Raw genomic sequence first — 25,986 nt, 5'->3', positions numbered from 1 at the left:
TGGTATATAGCTAAAAAAGCACGACGGAGACCAAGATGCAGCTACTCTCCACACTCTTGCACAGGTTCTTAAGGCGCACCTTCACAAGGGCTCGAAGTTCTATTTACCCCCCAAATTCCAAAAGCAAAACCAGTAGTAGTTTTCTCATTCTAGACTAGTGTTGGATAAAGAACACACAATTTTTTATAATAACAGTCCTGAGGCATGACGAGATGTTATAGATTTATTTCAAATCAGATTAAACTGTGTTCAATGTAGTTCAATTCTTTACAAATCATAATTCTTGAATACATGTTAAACAGCTAAACGGTTTTAATGTTTCCTCCTTAATGACACTGGATACACAGCAGGTGAATGACACAAGAGGCAATGCCGGCGGGGTTTACGGGGCATGAAGTGTGGTGAGGGGATCCTGCCCCCGAGGGCTGGCGGGCGAGGAGCCCACCATGTGCCCGCCTGAGCTCACTCCTTGGCACCCTGTGATGTTGAGTGAAACAAAATCTACTCCGGAGTTTCCATTGCAATTACTAGGTTTTCTCCCTCGCATTCACATTTTAAAGGTAAAAAACCCCAAACCACCAAGCAAGCCAACTCGACAGCTAAGGCCCTTCTCTCTCTGCCGTGTGGACCCTCTGATGTTTGGAGAGGTTGGACTTACTACAGAAGGTCTTCCCACAATTACTACACCAGTAGGGCTTTTCCCCAGTGTGGATTCTGTGGTGTTTATTAAAATTTGAGCTGTGGTTGAAGGCTTTCCCACACTCCGTACATTTATACGGCTTCTCTCCCGTGTGGAGTCTCTGGTGGGAGCTCAGACCTGCATGCTGACTAAAGCTCTTCCCACACTCGTTACACTGATACGGCTTCTCTCCGGTGTGTATTCGATAGTGTCGAATGAGGCTGCCTTTGCCGCTGAAGGCTTTTCCGCAATCTTTACACTGATAAGGGGCCTCTTCGGTGTGCATGCGCTGATGTTTCAGGAGGTCCGAGCTCTGACCGAAGGCTTTTCCGCACTTGCAGTCGTAGGGCCGGTCCACCAAGTGTGTTCGGTAGTGAAGGGTCAGGTTTGAGCTGTGGCTGAAAGCTTTCCCACACTTGGTGCACACGTACGGTTTCTCCCCAGTGTGTGTTCTCCGGTGTTTGGTGAGATTGGAGCTATTACTAAAGGCTTTCCCACACTCAGCACATATGTAACGTCTCTCTCCTGGGGCAGGTTTAGTAATTAACTCCCTACGTTTGGGGGAACCTTTGCCTTGGAGAGGGGTTTTTGTTCCTCTTTCCTTTTCAAGGTTTACTCTCTGCCTTTCTAACCTGGCCTCACATTTACTGGCAATAATCATGGGAACAGTATCCCTTATGAATTCTTCTGCATGAGATTCTTCAGAACCTTCCTGCTTATCTGTTGTTTCCTCATGCTGGGTGTTCGATTTATGATCTGAAACCATAAGTAGAATAAAGACAGGTCAGTTATTTCCTGTTCTGAGTAGAAAGTGTTAAATAAAAAACAGACTCAGGAGTTCACATCGTGGCCCAGTGGAAAAGAATCTGACTAGGAACCATGAGGTCACGGGTTTGATCCATGGCCTCGCTCAGTGGGTTAAGGATCCAGCGTTGCCGTAAGCTGTGATGTAGGTCACAGATGTGGCTCAGATCTGGCATTGCTGTAGCTGTAGTGTAGGCTGGCAGATGTAGCTCTGATTAGACCCCTAGCCTGGGAACCTCCACATGCCTCGGGTGTAGCCCTAAAAAACAAACAAAAAAACACAGAATCACCAGGTGGCATTGATAAATTCTAAGGGATAACCGAATACCACTCTAAGAAGTCACACTATCACACCGTTCAGGTAAGTCATTATCAAATCTAGTTTACAAGGCCAAACTTTCCCACAAGGCCCCTACCAGAAGCTATTATGGTACGAGGAGTACATGGCTTTCTCTGTTGGGGAACGTCACATATAGGAGGCAATTATGCAAGACCACGCACACAGGGACAGCAGCAAAGGGGATGGGTTATGCTCAGGCAGAAAGAGAAAGAAAGAAAGACCGTGGAAGTGTCAGAGTTGACTAAAGAAAATAAAATGAACAATTAAGGGAGAAGAGGCTAGAGGCAAACTCACAAAATCCATATTTGCAGAGAAGTTAAAATATAGAATAAAAGAGAACATTTGGTCTATTTATTATCATTCTAGTCCCAGGTCCCTATTAATTTGAACGACAGTACTGAACTCTCAGGAGGGTTTAACTCTCACCATTTAACCTACATTGGCTACATCCAGTCATTCTCTTAGTTACAAAGCAGCTGTTGAATCAGATTGAAGCAGTTTCTCCTTTTTAGAGCATCTCACTAGGCAGTTACACTTCTTAAAAGTCCACCTAATCTTCCATACACAGAAAAAGGGGAGTTACGAGAAATTCACACTGAAAGACGGGCTGCCTCTGTGACGTGTCATCCCTCCGAGTCCAGATGTCTCCATCAACCAGGTACTGTCCTCTGAGCTGCTTTCTTTCTTTTTTTGTCTTTTGTCTTTTTTGTTGTTGTTGTTGCTATTTCTTGGGCCGCTCCCGCGGCATATGGAGGTTCCCAGGCCAGGGGTTGAATTGGAGCTGTAGCCACCGGCCTACGCCAGAGCCACAGCAACGCTGGATCCGAGCCGCGTCTGCAACCTACACCACAGCTCACAGCAACGCCGGATCGTTAACCCACTGAGCAAGGGCAGGGACCGAACCCGCAACCTCATGGTTCCTAGTCGGATTTGTTAACCACTGTGCCACGACGGGAACTGCTGAGCTGCTTTCTCCTTGTCACTCATTCTCTCTCCACCCAGACCACCCACTTCCTTCCTGTGCCATCAGCTGCTTCCAGGCTCACCCCCTCCTCACTGACCGCCGGTGACGGGAACAGCAGCTGAAGTCCCCTGCCATCTCCGTGATGAGCAATCACTGGGCGACACATACAGACTTCCCTTCAGGTTGCTGTGAACTACGCGTGGGAAGTAACTTAGTAGAGGTTAAGCATATGCAATAGCCTAATGAGGCAGAAGGCTGAGAAAATGTATCAGGGACGGTGTCTGCATAACCCCAAAGTGATTCTAACAGGTTCACCACAGCACTAGCGAATGAACCAGCACCACCTCTTACTGGTTCATTCAACCTGTCCTCACCTCCGTGGCGGCCCCTTATGAAATTCACTTCGATTCTCCCTTCCTGAGTGCGTCCTCTGTTCCCATGGTGAGACAGAGGCACACCTGATGGAGCAAAGGAACTCATTCTGCCTCGTCAGCCAGACCCGTCAGGAACTAGAACGAGTGTTTCGTCAACCACGAAGACCTGCGGCACGGAGCGAGGCCTGACAGATGGTCCCTACCTTGAATCTTTCTTAGCTCTGGCATGAAACCCTGCTCCTCGCCAGTCTCTTGGATGTAGAGGGGCCCCCAAGACTCGTACTGGTGCCCGGTCTCCAGAGCCTGGGGCTGCGGGCTGCTCAGGGACTCCTTGGTCGTTCCTGAGGACATCGTCTCCCACGACTGGCTCTGTTCACGCGGAGGCGGTGAGGCCTAGAGACAATTAGGAATTGCTGGGTCTGTGCACAGCTCACTTTAAGAGCCAGAATGAAAGAACATCTCAGGAGGAAGGCGGAGAACCTCTAGGAAAAGAAAAACATCACTGCACTCAACTGCCAAGGGTAACTCCCCCGTTCCATCGAGGCCAGCAGGAGAAGAGGAGGAAAGCTGGTCTAACTCAGCAGAAGGCCCGCTCGATGTTCTGACTGTGCGGGCACACCCACTCCTGCCTGGAACACTTCACTCCCAAGCTCCCGGGATAGAGGTCCCCCCGCCTACCTGCTGTGCTGGTTCATCCAGTTCTCGCTCCAGATCTTCCAGGAGAGTGACGGCCTCTTCAGCACTCTCTGGGCAGTGCTCCTGCACCCAGGCCTGGAGCTCCTGGGGCAGGATGGTCAGGAACTGCTCCAGCACCAGCAGCTCCAGGATCTGCTCCTTGGTGTGGATCTCGGGCCTCAGCCACTCACAGCAGAGCACCCGGAGCTGGCTGAGGGCCTCCCGGGGCCCAGGTGTGTCATGGTACCCGAACTGCCTGAAGCGCTGGCGGAACATCTCCAAGCGCTTCCCTTTCTCTTCCTCCTCGACTTTCACAATCACGGGCCCCTGTTCCTGTGGCGGCCTCGGGCCCAGGACCGTGGCCATGCCCAGGACCTTGGTCATCATTCAGGTACTCCAAAACAGTGTCACTAAATATGGGGCTCTGTGTGCCAGGAGTATCGGTTCCTCTGGGTTTCTGGTTCTCTAGGGCCTCAGGTTAAACCTATGAAAATACAGTTGCCATAAAATTACTGGAAGAGAAAGTATGCCTTCTGGTCTTCACAGACACACCTTTAGCATAAAAGAATGTGGAAATTTATGGCAACCACAAAACAATGACTGTCAAAATCTTTCTGGGGAGTTCTTGTTGTGCCTCAGCAGGTTACAAACCTGATTAGTATCCATAAGGATGCAGGTTCCATCCCGAGCCTCACTCAGTGGGTTAAGGATATGGTGTTGCTATGAGCTGTGGTGTAGGTCGCAGATGAGGCTCGGATCTGGATCTCGTCTGTGGCTGTGATGTAGGCCACCAGTACAGCTCCAATTCGATCCCTAGCCTGGGAACCTCCATATTCTGTGGGGGCAGCCCTAAAAAGCAAATAAATAAATAAGTAAAGACGTGGAAGCAACTTAAGTGTCTGTCAACAAATGAATGGATAAGGAAGATGTGGTACACACGTGCATACACAGACACACACACACACTACTCAGCCATAAAAATGAACAAAATTTTGCCACCTGCAACAACGCAAATGGACTTGGAGGGTATTGTGTGTAGTGAAATAAGTCAAAGACAAATAGTATATGTTATCGCTTATATGTGAAATCTAAAAAATATTTTGTAATAACTATAAATGGAGTATAATCTTTAAAAATTGGAAATCACCATGTTGTACACCTGTATTTTACATAACAGTGTAAATTAAATATACCGCGATTAAAAAAAAATGTACTACAGCATAAGTTTAAAATTAAATTTAGGAAGTTCTCTTATGGCACAGTAGGTTAAGGATCCAGCATTGCTGCAGCTGTGGCGCAGGTTTGATCCTTGGCCTGGGAACGTCCACATGCTGTGGTCCTGGCTAAAAATAAATAAATAAATAAACGAAATTTAAATTAACTTTGCTCCAAAAAAACTGTTTCAGAATCTTACAACTCCTGAGATTTCAACAGGCCACCAACTGGCCAAATGGAGTCTGTCTAAACCTATAACTTTTAGCTTCAGCATTAAAAATTCAATAGTCAGGAGTTCCCTTTGTGGCACAGCTGAAGCGAATCTGACTAGGAACTGTGAGGTCCAGGGTTTGATGCCTGGCCTCGCTCAATGGGTTAAGGATGTGGTGCTGCCGTGAGCTGTGGTATAGGTCACAGACGCGGTTCGGGATCCAGAGTTGCTGCGGCTGTGGTGTAGGTCCGCAGCTACAGCTCCGATTAGATCCCTAGCCTGAGAACCTCCATATGCTGCAGGTGGGGCCCTAAAAAGCAAAACAAACAAACAAACAAACAAAAACAAACTAATGGTTAAGCATAATTAATGATGTAATTTGAGCTTCACTTGACCCATGCATACTCATGTTTTAAAATGCCCTCTATGTTTAGCTTTCACAGAAGCAAGCGGAATGACAGAGGTTAGACTAAAAGTAACCTATGTTCTTTCAGGTCTTTCTTTCTTTCCTTTTTTGTTTTGTTTTGTTTTGTTTTGTCTTTTTGCCTTTTCTAGGGCTGCTCTGGCAGCACATGGAGGTTGCCAGGTTAGGTGTCGAATCGGAGCTATAACCACCGGCCTACACCACAGCCACAGCAACGCCAGATCCAAGCCCCGTCTGCAACCCACATCACAGCTCACAGCAATGCCAGATCCTTAACCCACTAAGCAAGGCCAGGGATCAAACCCGCAACCTCATGGTGTCTAGTCGGATTTGTTAACCACTGAGCGACAAAAGGAACTCCCTCAGGTCTTTCTTTTGATGAGATATACACTGCTGAAAAGAAAGTGAAGGGACAAGCTAAATCACAGTAGACAATACAAATAATGTTTAAAACTATTTTTTCTTCTTTTTATTTTTTTTTTTTTTGTATACCTGTGGCATGTGGACGTTCCCAGGCTAGGGGTCCAATCAGAGCTGTAGCTGCTGGCCTACACCACAGCCATAGCAACACGGGATCCCAGCTGCATCTGTGACCTACACCACAGCTCACAGCAACATCAGATCCTTAACCCACTGAGCGAGGCCAGGGATCGAACCCCAAACCTCATGGTTCCTAGTAGGATTCGTTTCTGCTGCGCCATGATGGGAACTCCTGTTTTTTTCTTTAAAACTTTAAATATTCTAGATGTTTCAGTCAGTTGATACATTAGAAGACTGGTTGCATCTGTAGCAAATACAATTACTTCCATTTTCTTCATGCTACTTTCTTTGGCATTTTTTTTTTCTGCCAAAACAGTAAAATCCATTCATTCAACATTTGCTGACCACCTGCCATGGGCTGGATGCCAGGACTGTGGGGAGGCATAAGACAGACACACGCCCACCTCACAGAGCTTTCAGGTTGGTGGGGAGATGGAAAAGAAGTGAGTAAACAAAGAGAATTAGCCTATCATTACCGGCATTCATTAAATGTATCCTGAGAGGAAACAACATAATTAACTGTTAATTGTAACTGGCCTTCCTGATGAGCATGTTATCAAACCCTAGGCAGCATCCTTCCTGTCATTCAGGTGTCCCCGTACTGGATTTGAGCAGTCTAGGGCAGGAAAACTCCAGCAGTCTCAATAAAGAGCCAAAGATATAAAAATCTATGTGGGGAGTTCCTGTTGTGGCGCAGTGGAAACGAATCCGACTAGTATCCATGAGGATGTGGGTTCCATCCCTGGCCTCATTTAGTGGATTAAGGATCCTGCGTTGCTATGAACTGTGGTGTAGGTCAGGTCACTGACGTGGCTCGGATCCCAAATTGCTGTGGCTGTTGTGTAGGCCTGCAGCTATTGCTCCAATTTGACCCCTAGCCTGGGAACTTCCATAAGCCGCAGCTGCGGCCCTAAAAAGACAAAAAAATCTACGTGGGTGTTTGTAACACGAAATTATACTGCTAACAATGGTAGTGACCATAAAAAGGATGTATAAATGGCTTATGAAAGCTGGAGATGAGGGAACAGGAGTTGCAGATAATCTAAATCTAAGGTACTCAAAAAGCTGAGTATGCTAATTTCTAACATGTATGACCATCTCTTCGGACCTGTCTTCACAGCACTTGAAATAACAAGTCTCACACACACACACTTTTTTTTTTTAGGGCCTCACCCACAGCATATGGAAGTTCCCAGGCTAGAGGCCTAATTGGAGCTATAAGCTGCAGGCCTATGCCTCAGTCGCAGCAATGTGGGATCCAAGGCTCCTCTTTGACCTATACCACAGCTCATGGCAATGCTGAATCCTGGATCTGCTAAGTGAGGCCAGGAATTGAACCTGCATCGTCATGCATACTAGTCTGGTTCACCCTCACACACACTCTTAATAAACACACAATCACAAGTAAGGAAAAAGGGAAAACACTAACAGTGATATTTCTGGGCTAGAGAATCACGGATGATTTCAATTTCTTAAATTCTTATTTTGAATTCCTAGATTTTCTATAACAGGCATTATTATTATTATCATTATCATTATTATTTTGCTTTTGAGGGCCGCATCCGCTGCAAATGGAGATTCCCAGGCTAGGGGTCAAATCAGAGCTACAGCAAAGCAGGATCTGAGCCCCGTCTGCAATGTACACCACAGCTCACAGCAGTGCCAGATCCTTCACCCACTGAACGAGGCCAGGGATCAAACCCACAACCTCATGGTTCCTAGTCGGATTTGTTTCCGCTCCGCCACAAAGGGAACTCCTATAATGGGCATTATTACTCTAATAACCAGGAAATCATAAAATCTTTAAAGGGATCATAAGCAGTTTGTTTTTTTTTTTGTTTTTTTTTTTCTTGCTTTTTAGGGCCACACCTGCGGCATATGGAAGTTCCCAGGCTAGGGGTCGAATCAGAGCTGCAGCTGCTGGCTTATGCCACAGCCACAGCAACGAAGGATCCTAGCCGTACCTGCAACCCACACCACAGCTCACAGAAATGCTGAATCCTTAACCCACTGAGCTAGGCCAGAGATGGAACACACATCCTCATAGATGCTGGTTGGCTTCATTACCACTGAGCCACAATGGGAACTCTCTTAAGTAGTTTTTAACAAACAAAATAGATTTTACTTCTAATGCCCAAACTCCAGGCATTTCCCCTCCTCCCCACGAAAATCCCCAGGAAACCAAAAAAGCAGCAATTTCAGCCCATGCAGAACATTCCAACAAAGGTACAATTACATTGCAGCTTCAATAGCAGGTGTTTAGTTTCACATATTTAGTAAATATACATTAAACATGTATTTGTGGGGGGGGGGGCTTGCCGAAGGCTTTCGAAAGTTCCTGGGCTAGGGATTAAACCCACACCACAGCAGTGACCCAAGCTACAGCCGTGACAATATTGGATCCTTAACCCACTGAGCCACCAGAGGACATTTATATGACCATTACTGTTTATTTTTGAGACCAATTCTGGTAATCAAAAAAAAAAAAAAAAAAAGAAATGGTGTTCCAGGGATAAAACCACGATATATAACCTTGCTTTTATGAGAAAGTCACTAATTATCAGCTACTAATTAATTCAAGAACTCTAGGAATGCTAGTTGGGACTCCCCTCCACAGTACCAATTCTGAAATATCCTATGAGGTACCAAACAGAATCAGCACCAAACACTCCTTTATGCTGCCTTCTGCACCCAACACACTGCTGAAGCTCTCATGTTTAGGGTTACTTGAAATTGAGCCAAAGGAGAAACACTGCCATCTAGTCTCTCCAAATAAAGGCACTAGTACCAAAGGCTAAAATAACCTAAATATAGATGGAGCAGTGCTGAGAGCATTCCTTAGAAATGCTTACAGGAGATCCCGTTGCGGCACAATGGCAGCGCTTCAGAATGCAGGTTTGATTCCTGGCCTGGCACAGTGGGTTAAAGGATCTGGCATTGCCGAAACTGCAGTGTAGGTGGCTGGGATCCGATCCGTGGCCCAGGAACTCCATATGCTGCCAGGTGGTGAAAAAATCAAAACCAAAATCAAAAACCTTACAAGTGGACCTCCTAAGTGTTGGGGTAACTTTTATATAACTGGTTACAGAATTTCCCACTCTATCCAGAGGAGGGCACCCCAAGAACAGGAAAGACTTGTTTGGGCTGATCAACTTCTGGGACCCAACCTGGGAAACTCATCAAGACACTAGGAATCATAATGCAGCACTGGCAGCATTAAACAGGGAGTGTCCTAAATCACATTCATATGGGATCCCTTCTCAGAACCTGGTGAGTCCACACTCACAGAGGTCACTACATCACACCATTGTCTCTGCAAAACACATATAGTCACAATTAGAGAAGAAAGTTTCTCTAGACGGTGCTGCTGGGCAACTGGCTGGGCTGGCTCCTAGCTCAGTGATTCACTCCAGCACAATTCAAATTCCTGCCTCAGCAAGCCCACAAACAAATGGAGGGCTGGGCCCTTGGACCTTTCTTCCTCCTGGCATCACTCTCCTTGGAGCGTTCACCCAGTCACATGGCTTTAATTACCATTTATATACTCAAAACCGCCAACTTATCTCCAGCCTGAACCTCTCTTCGAACTCCAGATTCATATGAGCAACTGCCCACTTGACGCTGCCACCATGACCAGTGGCCTCTCAAGCTTAACATGCCTGCACTTCCCATCTTTCCCCCAAAGCTGCTCATCTCAATTAATGGCAAACCCATCATTCCGTTTTCCAGATAAATAAAACCCTGGTCACCCTAACTCCTTCTCATTCTACACACAATTCAGGAGCAAATCTCACTAGCTCTATATCGAAGACAGACAGAGTTCAACCATGTCTCACTACCTCCAACACTGCTGATCGAGCTGCCTGTTAAATACAAGTCAGGTCACATAATTCCTCTACTCACACCTTCCAAGGCTTCCTGTCTCATACAGAATAAAAGCCAAAATCATCACAAGGCCAACAGGCCTCAAAGATTTCGGCCCCTGTTGCCTCTTGGATCTCCTTGTCTCTTGTCTGTCTGTCTCTCTTCCACATATCAGATTGGCAAAGATTAAACAAAAAAGAATCTGATAATGTTCTATTCCTCCTCCCCACCCAAGCAAAGCCAGTGTCTGCTCATGACCACATTTGTTCATGTTCAGTTTGTCTAAAGGCTCTTTTAGGGATGCCCTCCAGGTCTTGGCTTCCCAATTTTTCTTTTACTTTTTTGCTTTTTAGGGTCACACCCATCGCATATGGACGTTCCAAAGCCAGTAGTTCGAAATGGAGCTTCAGCTGCTGGTCTACACCTCAGCCACGCCAGATCTGAGCCGTATCTGTGACCTACACCACAGCTTGAGGTGGCAACGCCAGATCCCTGACCACTGAGTGAGGCCAGGGATTGAACCCACATTCATTGATACTAGTCAGATTTGTTTTTGCTGCACCACAACAGGAACTCCAATGCTTGTATGCTTTTATCACACTCATTCTGTACTGGAAAACTCCTACGCAGGCAAATTTAATCATTCTTGAGATACAAATTCTAATTGTTACAAGGTTTTCTTTCTTTCTTTCTTTTTTTTAGGACCGCACCCTTGGCATATGGAGGTTCCGGGCTAGGGGTCGAATTGGTCGAACTGGAGCTGTAGCCGTTGGCCTAGACCACAGCCACAGCAACGTGCACCGTGAGATCCGAGCCGTGTCTGTAACCTACACCAAAGCTCACTGCAACACCGGATCCTTAACCTACTGAGAAAGCCCAGGGATGGAACCTTCGTCCTCAGGGATGCTCATCAGATTTGTTTCCGCTGGGCCACGAAGGGAACTCCCTACAAGGTTTTGTTTAAACTGCACCAAATTCTGCATGACTTTTTATCTTCTTCACTCATTCTAGTTCGATCCTAGACCAAAACTTACTTTTTCCATAGTAGCCTTCCAATACGTGAAAACAACTGTCTTGCTTCTTAACTTTTTCTTCACAACGGTGCCTTAAGTAACAAGATTCCGAAGTACCTCACTCACCAGAACATCTTTGTCTCGACAAGCTATACATAAACAGTTCTCTAAAAATGCGTGTCCAAACTTGAGCAGATCCCTGTTATGTGCTTTCTGATCTGAACAAAGCCCAACGGACTATTCCCTCCTTGGGACCAGACACTATCCAGGACTTCTGAGGCTGTTTCTCTCGAGAGGTTCCCAACCCCCTCAGGCGAATTCTTATCAATCAGCCTTGAATTCAGACCGCCTATAGAGAGCCAGGAAAAAAGAGGGTAGCCCCGTTCAGACAGGCGGACGGCTTGGCTCTGGAAAGCGAAAGACACCGACTTTCACTCGCTAAAACCCTGCGGAGGAGGAAAATGCTTTCAAGGGAGGGAAAGCCTCCGCCGTCTGGAGCTGGGCAGGGAGGGGGTGCTCCTCCCGCCGGCCTCCCAGGACCGGTCTGTGGAGTCTCCAGAGGCCACAGCTGCCTAAGCTACTCCTCCCTCCCGCACCCTTTCCGCGGAAACTCCCCCTTCCGCCCGCCACGCGAACCTTGGGCCAGGACACTCACGGTGAGTCAGAACCGCTCGCGGGCTGGGACGCCTGGCTACTCACAGGGGCTGGCGCAACCGGAAGTGCGTCATAACCCCCGCCCACAGGAAGCTGTGCAGGCCCCGGCGTCCTCTCTAGACTTTTGGGAAGTCGACTCCGCGTCTCGGTGTCTCCGGTACGCGGGAGATTGAGGCTCTTCACCGACTAGTGGAGGCCCCCCCCCCCCCCCGCCCCGCCCCGCCCTGCAATGTGAACAGGCGGGGACCTTGTCCTGCTCTTTTTTTTTTTTTTTTTTTTTAAACCAAGGAAGGGCCGACCAGATGACGGCTTGGGCCGTTCTCGCACCCTGCAGCCGACGCTCTGGGCCAGGGAGAGGTGTGGGCTCGGTGCAGAGGCTGGTCTGCCTGTGACCCTCAGGCTGGTCACCGCATGAGAGCCTGGTTCGCGTTTATGGATATGGACTCCTCCGCTTAACTCACGAAGCTAGTGTGACTGGTGGTCCACTGTGATGTGTCACCTGCCTTTCCTCTTCAGAATGGTTTTGACTTGTAAGAACCTCATATTCTTTCAATTCAGTTCAACAGTGTGTCACACATTGTGTTAAGGCACAAAGAGAAAATGAAAAATACACGGAGTTCTTGGCAGACAACGTGAACAAATGATTATGGACGTAGTCAGTAATACAGACGAGACCAATAAATGTGACCGGGTGAATGTGTCATCTTGGCGGTGCACAGTCTGATGTCTCCTAACATTGCAAACATCCTTTCTGGGACAGTCCTCTGCTTATAACTGCTTTGGTGGCAGGGAGCTTACTAGTTTAGAGGACAATTCTCTCCTTTGGGAGAGGTCTGATTGCTGAAAGTTCTTTCTTTTTAATTTTAATTTTATTTATGTATTTATTTTGGCTTTTTAGGGCCACACCCGTGGCAAATGTAGCTTCCCAGGCTAGGGGTTGAATCACAGCCACGACTGCTGGCCTACAGGACAGCCACAGCAATGCAGGATCTGAGCTGCATCTGCGACCTACACCACCGCTCACGGCAAGGCCAGATCCTTAACCTACTGAGCAAGGCCAGGGATACTAGTTGGGTTCGCACGGGTACTAGTTGGGTGCGTTAACCACTGAGCCAGGACAGGAACTCCTGATCCTAGTCTTGATTGATTCTTTTCTCTCAGAAAATGCATGTAGTTGTTCTTGTCAGCTCTTCAAAATATTTGGAGACTACCCCATATGATTGTCTTGAAGATCAACTGCAACAGTTCCATGATCTTGTCTGAAAGTTACTTCTGAATCTTGGAATGTAAAACATAAAATGATCCTCTGAGGGTTCATGGTTCCTCATCTAAAGGACCTCCATACACTCCCACTTTACTTTCTCTACACCGCTCAGTTCTTTTGTCTTGATTATTTGGTTTGAAAAGGACAAGGGATTTCCCCCCCCCGCCTCCCCGGCCTTGTAGCAGAGATCAGCAAGGAGGAAATCAACTGCCAGTTACTGTAGGTCCTGTCTCCTTCCTCTTCCAGCAAGGTGGTCATTGTTCTCTCTAAAATGGTTGCTTTCTGCATCTTCCTCCTCAGGCTCCCATCACTTATTTTTGCTGCCCTCACCAAGCTTGGCCAGTAGAGGATGACCAAACCGTGGTTTCTTTTAGAACATGGCAAGCTCCTCTCCCATTACAGCTCTGAAAAAAAAAAATCCCTTTTTTCTTCCCAGAGGGAGTCCACATGTGCAGCCTCCTGGAAAGCTGCAGAGACAGTCATTCAGCTGAAGAAAATGAGAATGAACGTGATGACGTTAGTCCCATCGCTTAGAGCTGGGGTCCTGTTGCTAATGAACCTTGGGGGATTTAGATACGCAACTTAATTATCTGGAAAGTAAGCATAATGATAACCTGCTCTGACTACATTAAAGGATTTGGATCACAGGAGAGTGAGCCAGCTTTGTGATTAGCTATACCAATAGTAAGGACGTTTTAATCTTCAAAACTCTTGTCTACAATATCATTTCTGATCTCCTAGGTTTTCATCTCAGCAATGCCCCCACCCTCCCCTACCCACTCCCTCCAAGCACGAGGGAATAGATGTAGTTCTGCCTATTGCAGATCCTTTTTTTTGTTGTTGTCCTGCCCTCTCTGGAAAGGGCCACTTGCCTTCTTAACATGAGAAGGTAAATTTTCCTGGCAAGACTTTTACAGGGGCAGGTGGTTGCCAGCTTGCTCCTTCTTGTTGGCGGAACTCAGAAAAAAATACTGAAAAAATTCTGAACCCAGAAAAAATTTGCATAGTCTGAGTAGAAGGAGATCACGAAGGGCATCTGGCACAATCCCTTCCTGCCCAGGGCCCCTGGGTGTCATACCTGACCTGTCCCTCTGCAACGAGTTTTCTTCTCCCCGCGGCTCTCACTAGGGCCACTCCCCCTGTCTGGGCTCCGCAAAGCACCAGGGACCGAGGTTCTTATCATCATGTGTTGTGTAGTTACCACGACGTGCCAGCAGAGGGCGGTCACACGTCTGGCGTATCAGCTGAGGAGAGCTGGCTTTATTCATCTGCCTTATCCATTGCAGTAACTTTTTTTTCCCCCACACCCACGGCACGTGGAAGTTCCCAGGCCAGGGATCGAACCTGCGCCACAGCAGTGACGAGGCCAGATCCTTAACTTCTAGGCGACTAGGGAACTCCATGACAGGCCTTAGATACTTAAGGGCAGAGGCCAAATTCTTCTGAGTTTTTCTCCTCACCAAGTGAAACCCTTTATGGCACAGGGTGGTTTTGCTTTTACCACTCTGCCAGTGGTCTGTCTCTCCTTTAAAATTTGGAGTCCAGTACTAAATGCAGGGCACATGGTGACAGATAACCCTGGTAGGGTAGTCAGACTAGCATTCCCTGTGTTCGGGCATCTGGAGCGGAGGTGGTGTCGAAGACATGGGACTGGAAGACCACGGCGGGGACTACTGGCAAAGGGACATGCATATTTTGGGACGAGAAAGGCCTGTTGGAATTCCTGTGGTGGCTCAGTGGGTTAAGAACCTGAGAGCATCCATGAAGATGTGGGTTTGATCCCTGGCCTCACCCAGTGGGTTAAAGATCTGGCATTGCTGTAAGCTGCAGTGTGGGTTGCAGATACAGCTTGGATCCAGTATTGCTGTGGCTGTGGCATAGGCCTGCAGTTGGAGCTCCAATTTGACCTCTGGCCCGGGAACTTCCGTATGCCACAGGTTTGGTCCTAAAATGAAAATAAATAAATAAATAAAATAAAATAAAGGCCTCTTGAACCTGTGCAGCAATTTCCATCATTCCAGAGAAAATACCGTTCCTCAGAGGATTTTGAATTGCAAGAACCAAAGGATTAGGGCAGGAGAAAGAACTGACTAGGGACTGGGGCAGTTGGAGAGAATCACAGAAGCCATGTGAAATCCTTGGACTGTCACAGGGCCCCAATTTTCACAAAGACCTGACTTCAAGGTTACATCTTTGAGACTCAGGGAAGGGAGAACACAGCCAGCACGTTCCATTTGAAAAAGGGAGATTTTGTGAGGGGTAAATGAATATTCAGGAAAGAGAGGCCAGTGGAGGAATGATTGGCTAGTTTTTCTGTTTGTTTTTTTCTTCTGTTTTGTCTTTTTGCCTTTTCTAGGGCCGCTCCCGCGGCATATGGAGGTTCCCAGGCTGGGGGTCAAATCGGAGCTGTAGCCGCCGACCTACACCAGAGCCACAGCCACGCCAGATCCGAGCCGCGTCCGCGACCCACACCACAGCTCACAGCAACGCCGGATTCTTAACTCACTGAGCGAGGCCAGGGATCGAACTCAAAACCTCATGGTTCCTAGTCGGATTCGTTAACCACTGAGCCACGACGGGAACTCCATAGCTAGTATTTCTGGAACATGTATGTTGTAGCTCCTCCACATAGTCATGGCTCACCTAATGCTTATAATTACTCCCTGCCCATTTTTGCCAGTGAGGAAACTAAGGTACAGCAAGTGGTAGATGAAGGACTTGATCTTGGGCGGACTGGCTCTAATGCCTGCATGTGTAACCGCCGTGCTGGGCTGCTCATAAACAGTTGTGGGGTCATGCAGGTGATGAATACAGAATAACTGAGCTCAGGAAGAACTTTAAAAATTTTTTTGTCTATCTCATCATAGCCCTGGAAAGCAGGAGGGCAGGGGTGAGTACTCCTTAAGGAGATTCCACTGAAGCCAGAGGAAAACAGAACACTCGGCACCTCCCTCTGGTTTCTAAATAGGGTGGGGGAAAAAATTAGTTCTTTTTCGTCTTTTTAGGGCCGGACCCACGGCATATGGAGGTTTCCACACTAGGGGTCCAATCAGAGCTGTAGCTGCTGGTCTACACCACAGCTTACCGCCAACACCAGATCCTTAACCCACTGAGAGGGGCCAGGGATTGAACCTGTGACCTCAGGGATACTAGTCAGATGCGTTTCTACTGAGCCCCAACGGGAACTCCCCCCCGCCAAACCAATTATTTAAATGAGACAAAGAAAAACATTTTTTTTTTCATATGTATTTGTTTCAGTAGGTTACACAATTACATTATTGGGTTAGAGCTCATGGTTTGCACGTCTCAACCATCAGCTTTACCTGCTGCTTCTACCATTAGGATGTTCAGTTTCCTAAGTTTCATAGTGGTCAAAGTTATTTTAATGGTTCCATCTTATGAGAAAATTACATTCTGGGGAATCGTTAAAAAGAAACTTTACTCCATGTGTTTTCATTCTGTAGTCCTCTAAGAAGCTGCCTAGAGCTCTAAGCTCTTGTGAGACTATGCAGAACATGCCACTGGGTAAAGACTGTTTGTGGATCACAGTTCTAGTTTTGTTTTCTTTTTTGTCTTTTTGCTATTTCTTGGGCCACTCCCTCCCGTGGCACATGGAGGTTCCCAGGCTAGGGGTCGAATGGGAGCTGTAGCCGCCAGCCTACGCCAGAGCCAGAGCCAGAGCCACTCGGGACCCGAGCCTCGTCTGCAACCTACACCACAGCTCACGGCAACGCCTGATCCTTAACCCACTGAGCAAGGCCAGGGACCGAACCCACAACCTCATGGTTCCTAGTGGGATTCGTTAACCACTGCGCCACGAGGGGAACTCCTGTTTCTCTTTCTTTCTTTCTTTTTTTTTTTGGCTTGTTAAGGCCACATCCGTGGCATATGCAAATTCCCAGGCTAGGGGTCAAATTGGAGTCGCAGCTACCAGCCTACGCCACAGCCGCAGCCACGCGGGATTCGAACCCCACCTGCGACCTACACCACAGTTTATGGCAATGCTCGATCCTTAACCCACTGAGCGAGGCCAGCGATCGAACCCGAATCCTCATGGATACTAGTCGGGTTCTTACCGCTGAGCCACAGTGGGAACTCCCAGTTCTAGGTTTTGACTTTGAAATTGTACTTTTACCCAAAATATGAATTTTACACAACAAAGGACAACAAAAAACAAACATCACAACTACTGCCACCTAGCGATGATAATTTATTGTTTTACCATGACCCAGCAGAGAAACAACATAAAGAGAATATTTATTACAAATCCCCCCAATTTCCTTCCCCGACCTCACTACCCTAACATTTTTTTTTTTTTGTCCGACACCACCGGCCTCCTAAAATGGACGACTATAAATGCATATAAATTTTACTTTGCTGCCATTGCTTGTGAATGAAACTTTAGCCTTCGATCAATGTTCAAGTTATTTTCAATGGAGGAGGTTCCTAGCTTTAAAAAATAAGAATATCTCTTTTCCTCTAAGACTCCATTATTTATTAAAAGAAGCCTTTCTAGAAGTGTTAATGAGGATTTTTAAATGAACAGATGCAATTTACAAATCACTTACTGAACAGAGACAAGCAGCTGGACTCTTCAAAGACCAAGAGAAACGAAAAGGCCAGGTTTTAACAGCAATAACTTACTTCTGCAGGTATACAAAGACAAACAAGTTTCTCCTTTTGGTCTAATTTATTCTAAACTAAAAGAAACTAGGACCTGACAAAACAGGAAAAGGTCTGTTTCATTCTGTGTACAGATGAACAAGACAATGCCTGAGTTAGCTCTCTATATAGATTTAGGCTTATCATGTTGACCTGGTTGTAATAATCTATATTTAACTCAAAGTTAATAAAAATACATATGTTCATTTTAAAATAACCGCAGATTTTGCTTGCACATCCCACCCTGTGCCCCTAAGCTCATGTATTTTAAGTACAAGATCTTCCTGCACAATCACCATCCGCCTCCTCCCACCCAGCCCCCCTCACGTGGCTTTTCACAGTAAGAACCCCTGCAACCAGCAGAAGCACCTCCAAGTCAAATATGCTTTGTCCTTGCCTGGGCAGATGGAAACCTTCCTGCAACTGGTAAATGGTGCAAAGGGTTGGGGTGGGGGTGGGGGTGGGGGTCGGGCAGGCTGTGGCTCCCGACAACGCTCTCCCCCCGCCCAGGCCTCATACTCTTCCTCAGCTGGGAGGCCGGCCCTGAAAACCCTCCTCCCCACTCTCTCCTCCCTGACCTTGTCTGGAGACTAACTGATAGCGACCTGGGGCCATGGCAGCTGCCCAGTCCCTTCCCTGGACTAAAGACACTTGAAACCCAAGTCAGAAACTAGAATGAAATCCCAGTTTCCATACCATCTTCCCATCACTCACAGACCTTATTTTCCGTATCTCAAAACACTCAGCCTGACCGCCTAGTGAGCCCGTGCTGAAGGGAGCAAATGCGATTTTAAGACCGATGAACATTCCTCATTACGGTGTAATCTGAAGTGACTCATGATTCTTTTGTAAAAGGAGGTGAGAATCTCAAAAATGAAAAGGAAAAGAAACCTGTTAAAATGACAGCGGATCACTTGTTTAGAAGTCAACTGAATTCCCACTTGTTACCTTCCACTGTTTTTAAGAGAGAGACATGAGGTTTATGGCATCTACTATTAAACAGAACCAGACAACGTGAAACTCATGTTAAGACACTCCGCATTATGAGATGTTTAAAATATTTCCCAAACGTTTGTTTGACCTGCAGAATTGGAGATGGCTTACCTCCCTGTAACTTCAAGTTTGTTTTACAAAGCTTGGAAAAGTGAAACAGATAATTTCACTTTGAGATATAATAAAAAATTAATTTGAATAGCAAAATAAGTAACTACTTTTAAATGTACAGTAGTATGTCCACTCTAAAAACGAAACCTAAATGTTAGGGAACCTTTTCAAATAATTTTATTATATTCTCCAGTGGTAGCTGAAATAAAAATCTACTCTAACTTCTACGAAAACATCTATTTATACCACTTAATTGCCTTTTCTCTGATTCTATATTTCGCTTTGCGATCTGCAGACCTTCCTCTGGTTTCCCAGCTGGGGAACCACAGCCCCCGTGTAAATATTTCTGAGAAGCTGCACAGAGCAGAACACGCAAAAAGATGCCTCCTCTGGCCAGTATTGCTGTCGCTGTTTGACTGACTACGTTTTAAAACTGTGACTCCAGTTTGCACAAGGACTCTTCCGGGAGGATGGCAGGATGAACCCGGCTGGCTAGCTTTAGATGAGTACATCAGGGTGACCAGACCCTGCAAGAAAAGGTGATTAACTCGAGGACAGAAATTAGGAAAAAAGTTCTTTCACAGCCAAGACTCTTCACAAGCCCTCTCTCCTCCTAATCACAAGCCTGGGGAAGGAAGCGGGGGCAGGGGAGGTACACAGGAGCCGGCCAAGAGGAGAACCTCAAAATGCTTCTTAAGCCTTCCTGCAATGCCAGGAACGGGATGCATCTGTGCCTATTTTCCAGGAAAGAGCCCATCGTGGAGCTCTCCTACCCCCATTTTTCGAAGCACAAAGGTTTAAGAGTTAGTGGGGGAAGCGGGACTACGGTTTAGAGCATCCGGTCAAGGTTAAGTGGTCCCACTGGCCTTCCCAGGACACTCCCTTCTCCCAGGTCATGGAGCAGACCTTACTCTCCCTGCAACGAGCTCAGAGAACCCATTCTCATTGCCTGACGTGGTGATCCGGCAGCTAGGAGGTCAACTTCCTGGCTTTGAGGAGAAAGCTCTCAGGAAGCCGCCAATGTTTATAGGAACTGTTCCATTTTAGTGCCCGATTAACCTGTCTCTCCTAACGAATCTACTCATTTCCTCTCTGGACATGATAAGCACCAAACTATGAAGATTTCTTCTCCTCTTCTCCCTTCTCAGTTCTGTGAACTGGCGTTTCGTCCATAACCACATCAACTTCATGACTCACTCCAGATCTTTGCTCTCTTGGAGTGATGTGTTCTGTCAAATAGATTAAAATAAAATACATTATCTGTTTACAGGGAATATACAGAATAACAGGGGCTAGAGGTACAAAACACAGACACCAACGGTACGGTCGTACAAAATATATAGAAGTACCCAATGTTAACAATCTTTGTAAGAAGTTGTACATTTTGCTATTTCTTTAGCATTTCCCCACTTTTCTTTTTTTTTTTTTTGTCTTCCATGGATCCTCTGGAGTTAAGATTGAGCTTCTGCAGTGTTTCTGAAATTCATTACATGATCGGAACATACTGACGGAATTCACTTTCTGCCCAAAGCAGTGAGTGCTATACAAGAAAAGTTCTCCTCACACAGAATATTCATAACGTTTATGTACAGTGTCAGCTTTCTGCTGCTCAGGGCTGAGATGGGATGAAAGGCTTTGCCGTATGTATCACATTCAAGAGGCTCCTTCCTGGAATGAATTCTCTGCTGTATGTAAGATGTGAGCTGTCTCACATATCAGAGGTGTCAACCTCTCTGTGCACATGTAGCAGTTTCACTCTTAAGCCTTTAAGAAAATGCTAAGTGCCCTACATAATCAAGATGCCTCATCCATCTATAGCCTTAGGCTTTATTTAGCTTTGCCTAATGGGACGAAGTAGGAACAAATACCCCACCAGCTTGAAGAATTTTTCTTCTCTTCCTGGCAAGGTAAAAGTATATTTTTAAAAACCTCTCAAAAACGTCTATGGGGTCAATTAGCATGCCAACAGTTACCTATAGAGTACTTAAACTGTAAACAGACTTCAGCCAGTCAAGAACTTCTGAATGACTCTCCTGAACATGAATTAGATGCTATAAACCTTTTGGACCATGACCCAGTCACGCGGTGCACGGAGCAGCTGATGAAAGACGTGAACGCGGTGCAAACGGTTTTAATTCAACAGTGGTAGCCTGTTTTCTTCAGAAGACATGCCTTCAAAAAGCTGCTTCTGCTGAGGATCTGAAGCAACCCCAGGAGCTGTCCCACAGCCTCAGGACGATGTTGTAGTAAAATGGGAATTAAATGTGGGGCACAGGTTCTACGTCATTTCCATTAAAAAAAACCCCCCCAAACAAAAATGATGGCTGAATTATATCGGCATGTAGTTGCCGCTCAAAAAGGCCCATGTGGAACTAACCAATGTTTTCCCTCTTCCGAACAGTCGATGCTTTGATCAGCATCTGGAATTAAGCACCTCACTGCTTCTAGTGGTTTCCTGGAAGCAAAAGTCTTCGCTCAAAAGCACCAGCAACTTTCTGCGTAACCATCACTGTGTCTTACTTTGAAGAAAATCCCTCAAAGCATTTACTCTACTTTTACTTTGCTATAAAAGTTACTTAGGTTTGCTCTTCTGGAGTACCTCTCCTGTTTTTCTTAAATTGGATAGAAATACTCTTGTCACCAGCTGACTTCCCGAAGTTCCCGCAGGCGGTGCTTGATGCAACGGCTTAGAAGCCACAGGGAAGCTGAAGTTGGTCCCAGGTATGGAGAGAGGCCGGAGAATTAGTTCTGTGCAGAATGTCAGCCTGGACGGGAGCAAGAGGCCACAGCGGCCCTCACCTCCTCGGCTCCCCAGGAAGTGACATTGGGTAGCGAACACCTGACGAATGACCAGTTTTAGTTTTTGACAGAAAACTCTCAAACTCCTTGCGGGGGAGGAAGGGGGGGGGTGTCTCCAGTTATGGGGACAGTCTTCAGGGGTGTGGTTGGTTGGCCTATGTTTCTAAGCTCCCGCAAGGCTGTCGCAAGCAATCACATGTTCTCACAAGCAGTCATCTCTAGCCGAGGCCCTGACGGCTTCGTATGCCGCCTCGATACCTGGGTCTCTTGTATGTGTATCTGAAAATGGTGTCATGAACTTCCATGCAGAAGCTGACGCATCCTCCTGCACAGGTGACGGGAAAGATCAGTTTCATAAGCTCCCCTCAGTCCTCAGCCAGGAGAAACAGAGAAGACCGTGCGGTGTGTGCGCCTGTGATACAACCAACCACATCCCCGCAGGCGGGTGAACTTCCAGCGAAACAGACACGTTTAGTAATTGCCAGCTAATGATGTCAAATGTGTTTTCGAAGTTTCTGGAAGGTGTGGGGGGAAAAAAAAATGTTCCCTCCTACGTTCCTTCTTCGGAAAAACAACAAAAATCACACCTTCTGAACTTTCTTATTTACAGTTACAAGTGGATTCAGAAAGTGCCCAAGCATCACTGTTCAGAAGCTGACTGAAGAAATTCTGTAAGATCTTCGCCACAGAAAGATGTCAAGCACTGGCCTTGGTTAAGTGTTCGTATTTTTTTTTCTTTATTATGATTTTTGGTCACACCCGCCGCATGCGGACGTTCCGGGGCTAGGGATCAAACCCGCCCCGGCCGCTGCAGGGACGGCGCTGGATCCTTAAGCTGCTGAACCACATGAGAACGCCCCGTTTTTCTTAAGAGGATGCGGACACAGTTTCTGACATTCCATGGTATTTACTCTCCGGTTTGTGTTTAGAGAGTCCATGCAGGCGGCTTACCAGCGCCTTTTCTTTTTTCTTTGATATTCAGGACCGAAATAGCATCCGACCCTGGAGCGTGAGCACGCCCTGGGCTCTGGAAGTCCTCTCCCCAAGCGGGCCGAGGTCCCCGTATCTCGGTACCCGGGACCCACAGGCTTTGTCATAAAGGTCAAAGTCCTGCTGGTCACTGGACGTAAGGAGCACTTCCTATGTGTTCAGCACTGGCTATAGCGCTGTCGGGATCCAAACACATCCCGTGACGACAGACGACAGAAGCATCTCTGGGGGAGTGATGCCAACTTTCACACACGAAACAGTGACAGATTAAGAGACAGTACACAATCAAGTGCTACCTTGTGGAGAAATGCATCTAGGAGTGCCATGGTGCTTGCGGGGTTTCACCAAGGGAAGGGAGAGACGTGTTTTTGAATTGCTGTTGCCACTTTCAGTAGAATTTCTCTCAGGGGTGAGGACAGAACCATCCACATGTGTGGCCTTCCTTTGGAACTGCAGACTGGTGCACGTACCCTCTCTTTCGAGAAGAGATAGAAATCTTTGGTTTGATACTGATGAGCAGAGTCCGAGATTTCTATAGCTTTGGTAGGCTACCAGTGACCGTATATAACTTACCATATATATATATAACTAGTTTGAGCAGCATGTCCCAAAGTCGTTTCTGTTTGAACTGTGCCTTTTTTGAGAAGTAAGGTTCAGCAAGGTACGGCTGGCCAAGCAGGGCTTGTGTGAGGTGAGCGGGTTTCATTTTGACAGAGCCCATCTTAATCTCTCAATTGTGTTTCGTGGTTGGCCAAGAGCGCCCTCAAGGGAGCCTCGTTCCTGGAAAGCCTGATGTTTTCCCACGGGTGCGCGTCTGTCCTGCGTGGACACAGCACGTGGGCTATTTACATGACCAGCTTCTCCCTGCAGGGGCTGAGGGGAAGGAAGAATCACCTGCCCACAGACGAGGCAAAGGCAGAACACTGCTGACCTAACTGGAAGGATCCTTAAGTGTGACTTTTTTTGTTTTTGTAACCTGTTGAGGCTGGTTGTTTTTTTTTTTTCCCCTCCTCCGTGGGCACCCATCTCTGAAATAGTTTTAGCAACAAAAGGGGGAAACGGCTTGTGGACAAAGGCTCCTTTACACACAGCTCTTCAGGAAGGCTCCAAAAGCATCGAGGGAGGCCGGGCTGTACTCAGAGGCTCTCTCGCGCGTGTGGATTCTGTGATGCAGAGTGAGCGTGGAGCTCCGGGTGAAGGCCTTGCCGCACTTGGTGCACTTGTACGGCTTTTCTCGGGTGTGGATCCTCCGATGCAAAATAAGGTAGGAGTTTCGGTTGAAAGCTTTTCCACATTCGCTACATTCATAGGGTTTCTCCCCGGTGTGGATTCTCTGATGCTTGGTGAGGTCTGAGCTCTGGCTGAAGGCCTTCCCGCACTCGTTACATTCATAGGGCTTCTCCCCCGAGTGGATTCGCTGATGCAGGATGAGATTGGAGCTGTGACTGAAGGCTTTGCCGCACTCGTTACATTCATGAGGCTTCTCTCCCGTGTGGATTCGCTGATGCAGGACAAGGTTCGAGTTGAGACTGAAGGCTTTCCCGCACTCGCTACATTCATAGGGCTTCTCTCCAGTGTGGATTATTTTATGGCGAATAAGGCTTGAACTCCGTGTGAAGCATTTACCACATTCATCGCATCTGTGGGACTTGGCGCCCGTGGGGGCTTCTTCGGGGGTGGTAAAGTTTGAGCTCAGGCTGAAGCTCCTTCCCAGGCCTTTACCCTTCTCCCTCGGGCCTCTCTCGCCCGGGCTGGGCTTTTTCTCCTTGGCTGCAGCTGGCCCCGGATCTCTCTTTTCTTTGCCAGTTTTCTCCTCAGCGTTTCTCTGCTGCCTTTCGGCTACCCTGCCCTGCTGCTCACGTTTTTCTCCGAAATCCTTCTGGAATTTTCCTGCGGTCTCCCCATGGGATGCTGCGTCTTCTGCACTTTCGGCCTTTGAGGTGGACTCTTCCTTCTCAGTCCTGTTTTCACCACCTGACATGATAAATAGAAAACACAAATAGCACCCTTCCCTTTCGAATACCTCAGCTCGCCAAGCGATGGTGCTTTCCTACATGCGTGCAGAAGGACCTCACAGTGTGAACTGGCTACAAGACAGCAGAAAAACAAGGGGAAGAGCACAGGGACAACAGGGAGCACAGCTGGGAAATGAGAGGGCAGGTGACAGTGGAAAGGACAACAGAGGGAGTGTGCAGGGAGGAGGAGAGGGAGCCGAGGGGACAGAGCCAGGCAGGACGGGAAGGGATGAGGTGCTAAGGAACACGAGAGGCCCCAACCCACGGTTCTATAATCTGATCACTTGGTAATTAATTTGAAGCAAATAAGTACACATTAAAAAAAAAAAAATCATGTTCTAGGAGTTCCCGCTGCCGTGCAGTGGGTTAAGGGTCTGGCGTTGCTGCAGCTGTGGTGTAGGTCCCAGCTGCAGCTCAGGTTTGATCCTAGCCTGGGAATGTCCCTAATGCCTTGAGTGTGGCTGGGAAAAAAAACTCAAAAATTATGTTGCAGTTCTAATCTAAGTATTTATAGTTAACAACAGAGAGTGGACAAGTCTTTCCTAGAAAATGGTAAGTGGCATTAGCAGAAAGAAAGGAAGACTTAATAAAGGGAAAGCAATTACTCTGCCAGTTCTGTGAGATCTATTGACAAGGCGAGAGTTCACGGGCAGAGTGAGTGCTGAACCTGGAAGGTCAGGCAGCCCTTCGGACACTGCGAAGAGCTTCTCTCCACCAGCGAGAGCTGCACAGAGCTGACAGTGCTCAGGTCATGGGGATGAGATGAAGAAGCTGGTTGGGGCATTAGTACATGTAATTAAATCCTTCACTGACAGAAGACTGAGTATTACTGGAAACAGAGAAGAAGATGTTAACAATTCCAGAGACAGCACACGAAGGAGGTAACAGAAGAAAATAAAATTGTACAAATGTGAGCTGATCCTCTCACTTTGGTAATCTGCACACAAAAACACTGGGATATTCTTTTTATTGTGGACTGCAATATTCTGTGTGCCAGTTTTTTTTTTTTTTTTTTGTCTTTTTGCCATTTCTTGGGTCCCTCCCGTGGCATATGGAGGTTCCCAGGCTAGGGGTCCAATCAGAGCTGTAGCTGCCAAGCCTACACCAGAGCCACAGCAACTCAGGATCTGAGCCACATCTGCAACCTATACCACAGCTCACAGCAATGCTGGATCCTTAACCCACTAAGCAAGGCCAGGGATTGAACCTGCAACCTCATGGTTCCTAGTCGGATTCGTTAACCACTGAGCCATGACGGGAACTCCTTGTGTGCCAGTTTTTAAGCAGAGACTGAGGACTGTTTAGTAACATACCCTATTTTATTTATGTTTGCATATCTATGGAAGAAACATCCCCAATCTATTCTTCATTTACTTGGCCTTCAGAAACCTTCCC

The 25,986-nt window shown here is 47.1% G+C and overlaps 1 protein-coding gene across 7 annotated transcripts in view; it reads right to left on the bottom strand.

The window, feature by feature from the left end:
* Positions 1-209: 209 nt before the first annotated feature.
* Positions 210-25,986, bottom strand: part of ZKSCAN1 (zinc finger with KRAB and SCAN domains 1) — a 38,644-nt gene continuing 12,867 nt past the window's right edge. The window contains exons 1-4 of one of the 7 annotated variants that reach the window (XM_047779590.1): positions 11,759-11,818; positions 3,840-4,320; positions 3,365-3,554; positions 210-1,435 (exon numbers count right to left, since the gene is read on the bottom strand). In XM_047779590.1, coding sequence (XP_047635546.1) covers positions 600-1,435; positions 3,365-3,554; positions 3,840-4,223 — 1,410 coding nt within the window. In that variant the 5' untranslated portion in view covers positions 4,224-4,320; positions 11,759-11,818 and the 3' untranslated portion in view covers positions 210-599. Of the gene's footprint in view, positions 1,436-3,364; positions 3,555-3,839; positions 4,321-4,487; positions 4,524-11,124; positions 11,697-11,739; positions 11,819-17,211; positions 24,551-25,986 lie in introns of those variants that run through there. The other 6 variants (XM_047779589.1, XM_047779592.1, XM_047779591.1 and 3 more) reach the window with 6 other exon arrangements.

The sequence above is a fragment of the Phacochoerus africanus genome, chromosome 5 (genome assembly GCF_016906955.1).
Source record: "Phacochoerus africanus isolate WHEZ1 chromosome 5, ROS_Pafr_v1, whole genome shotgun sequence".
NCBI lineage: Eukaryota > Metazoa > Chordata > Mammalia > Artiodactyla > Suidae > Phacochoerus > Phacochoerus africanus.
Note: the sequence above shows the minus strand (reverse complement) of the source record. Positions and strands in the feature narration are given on the sequence as shown.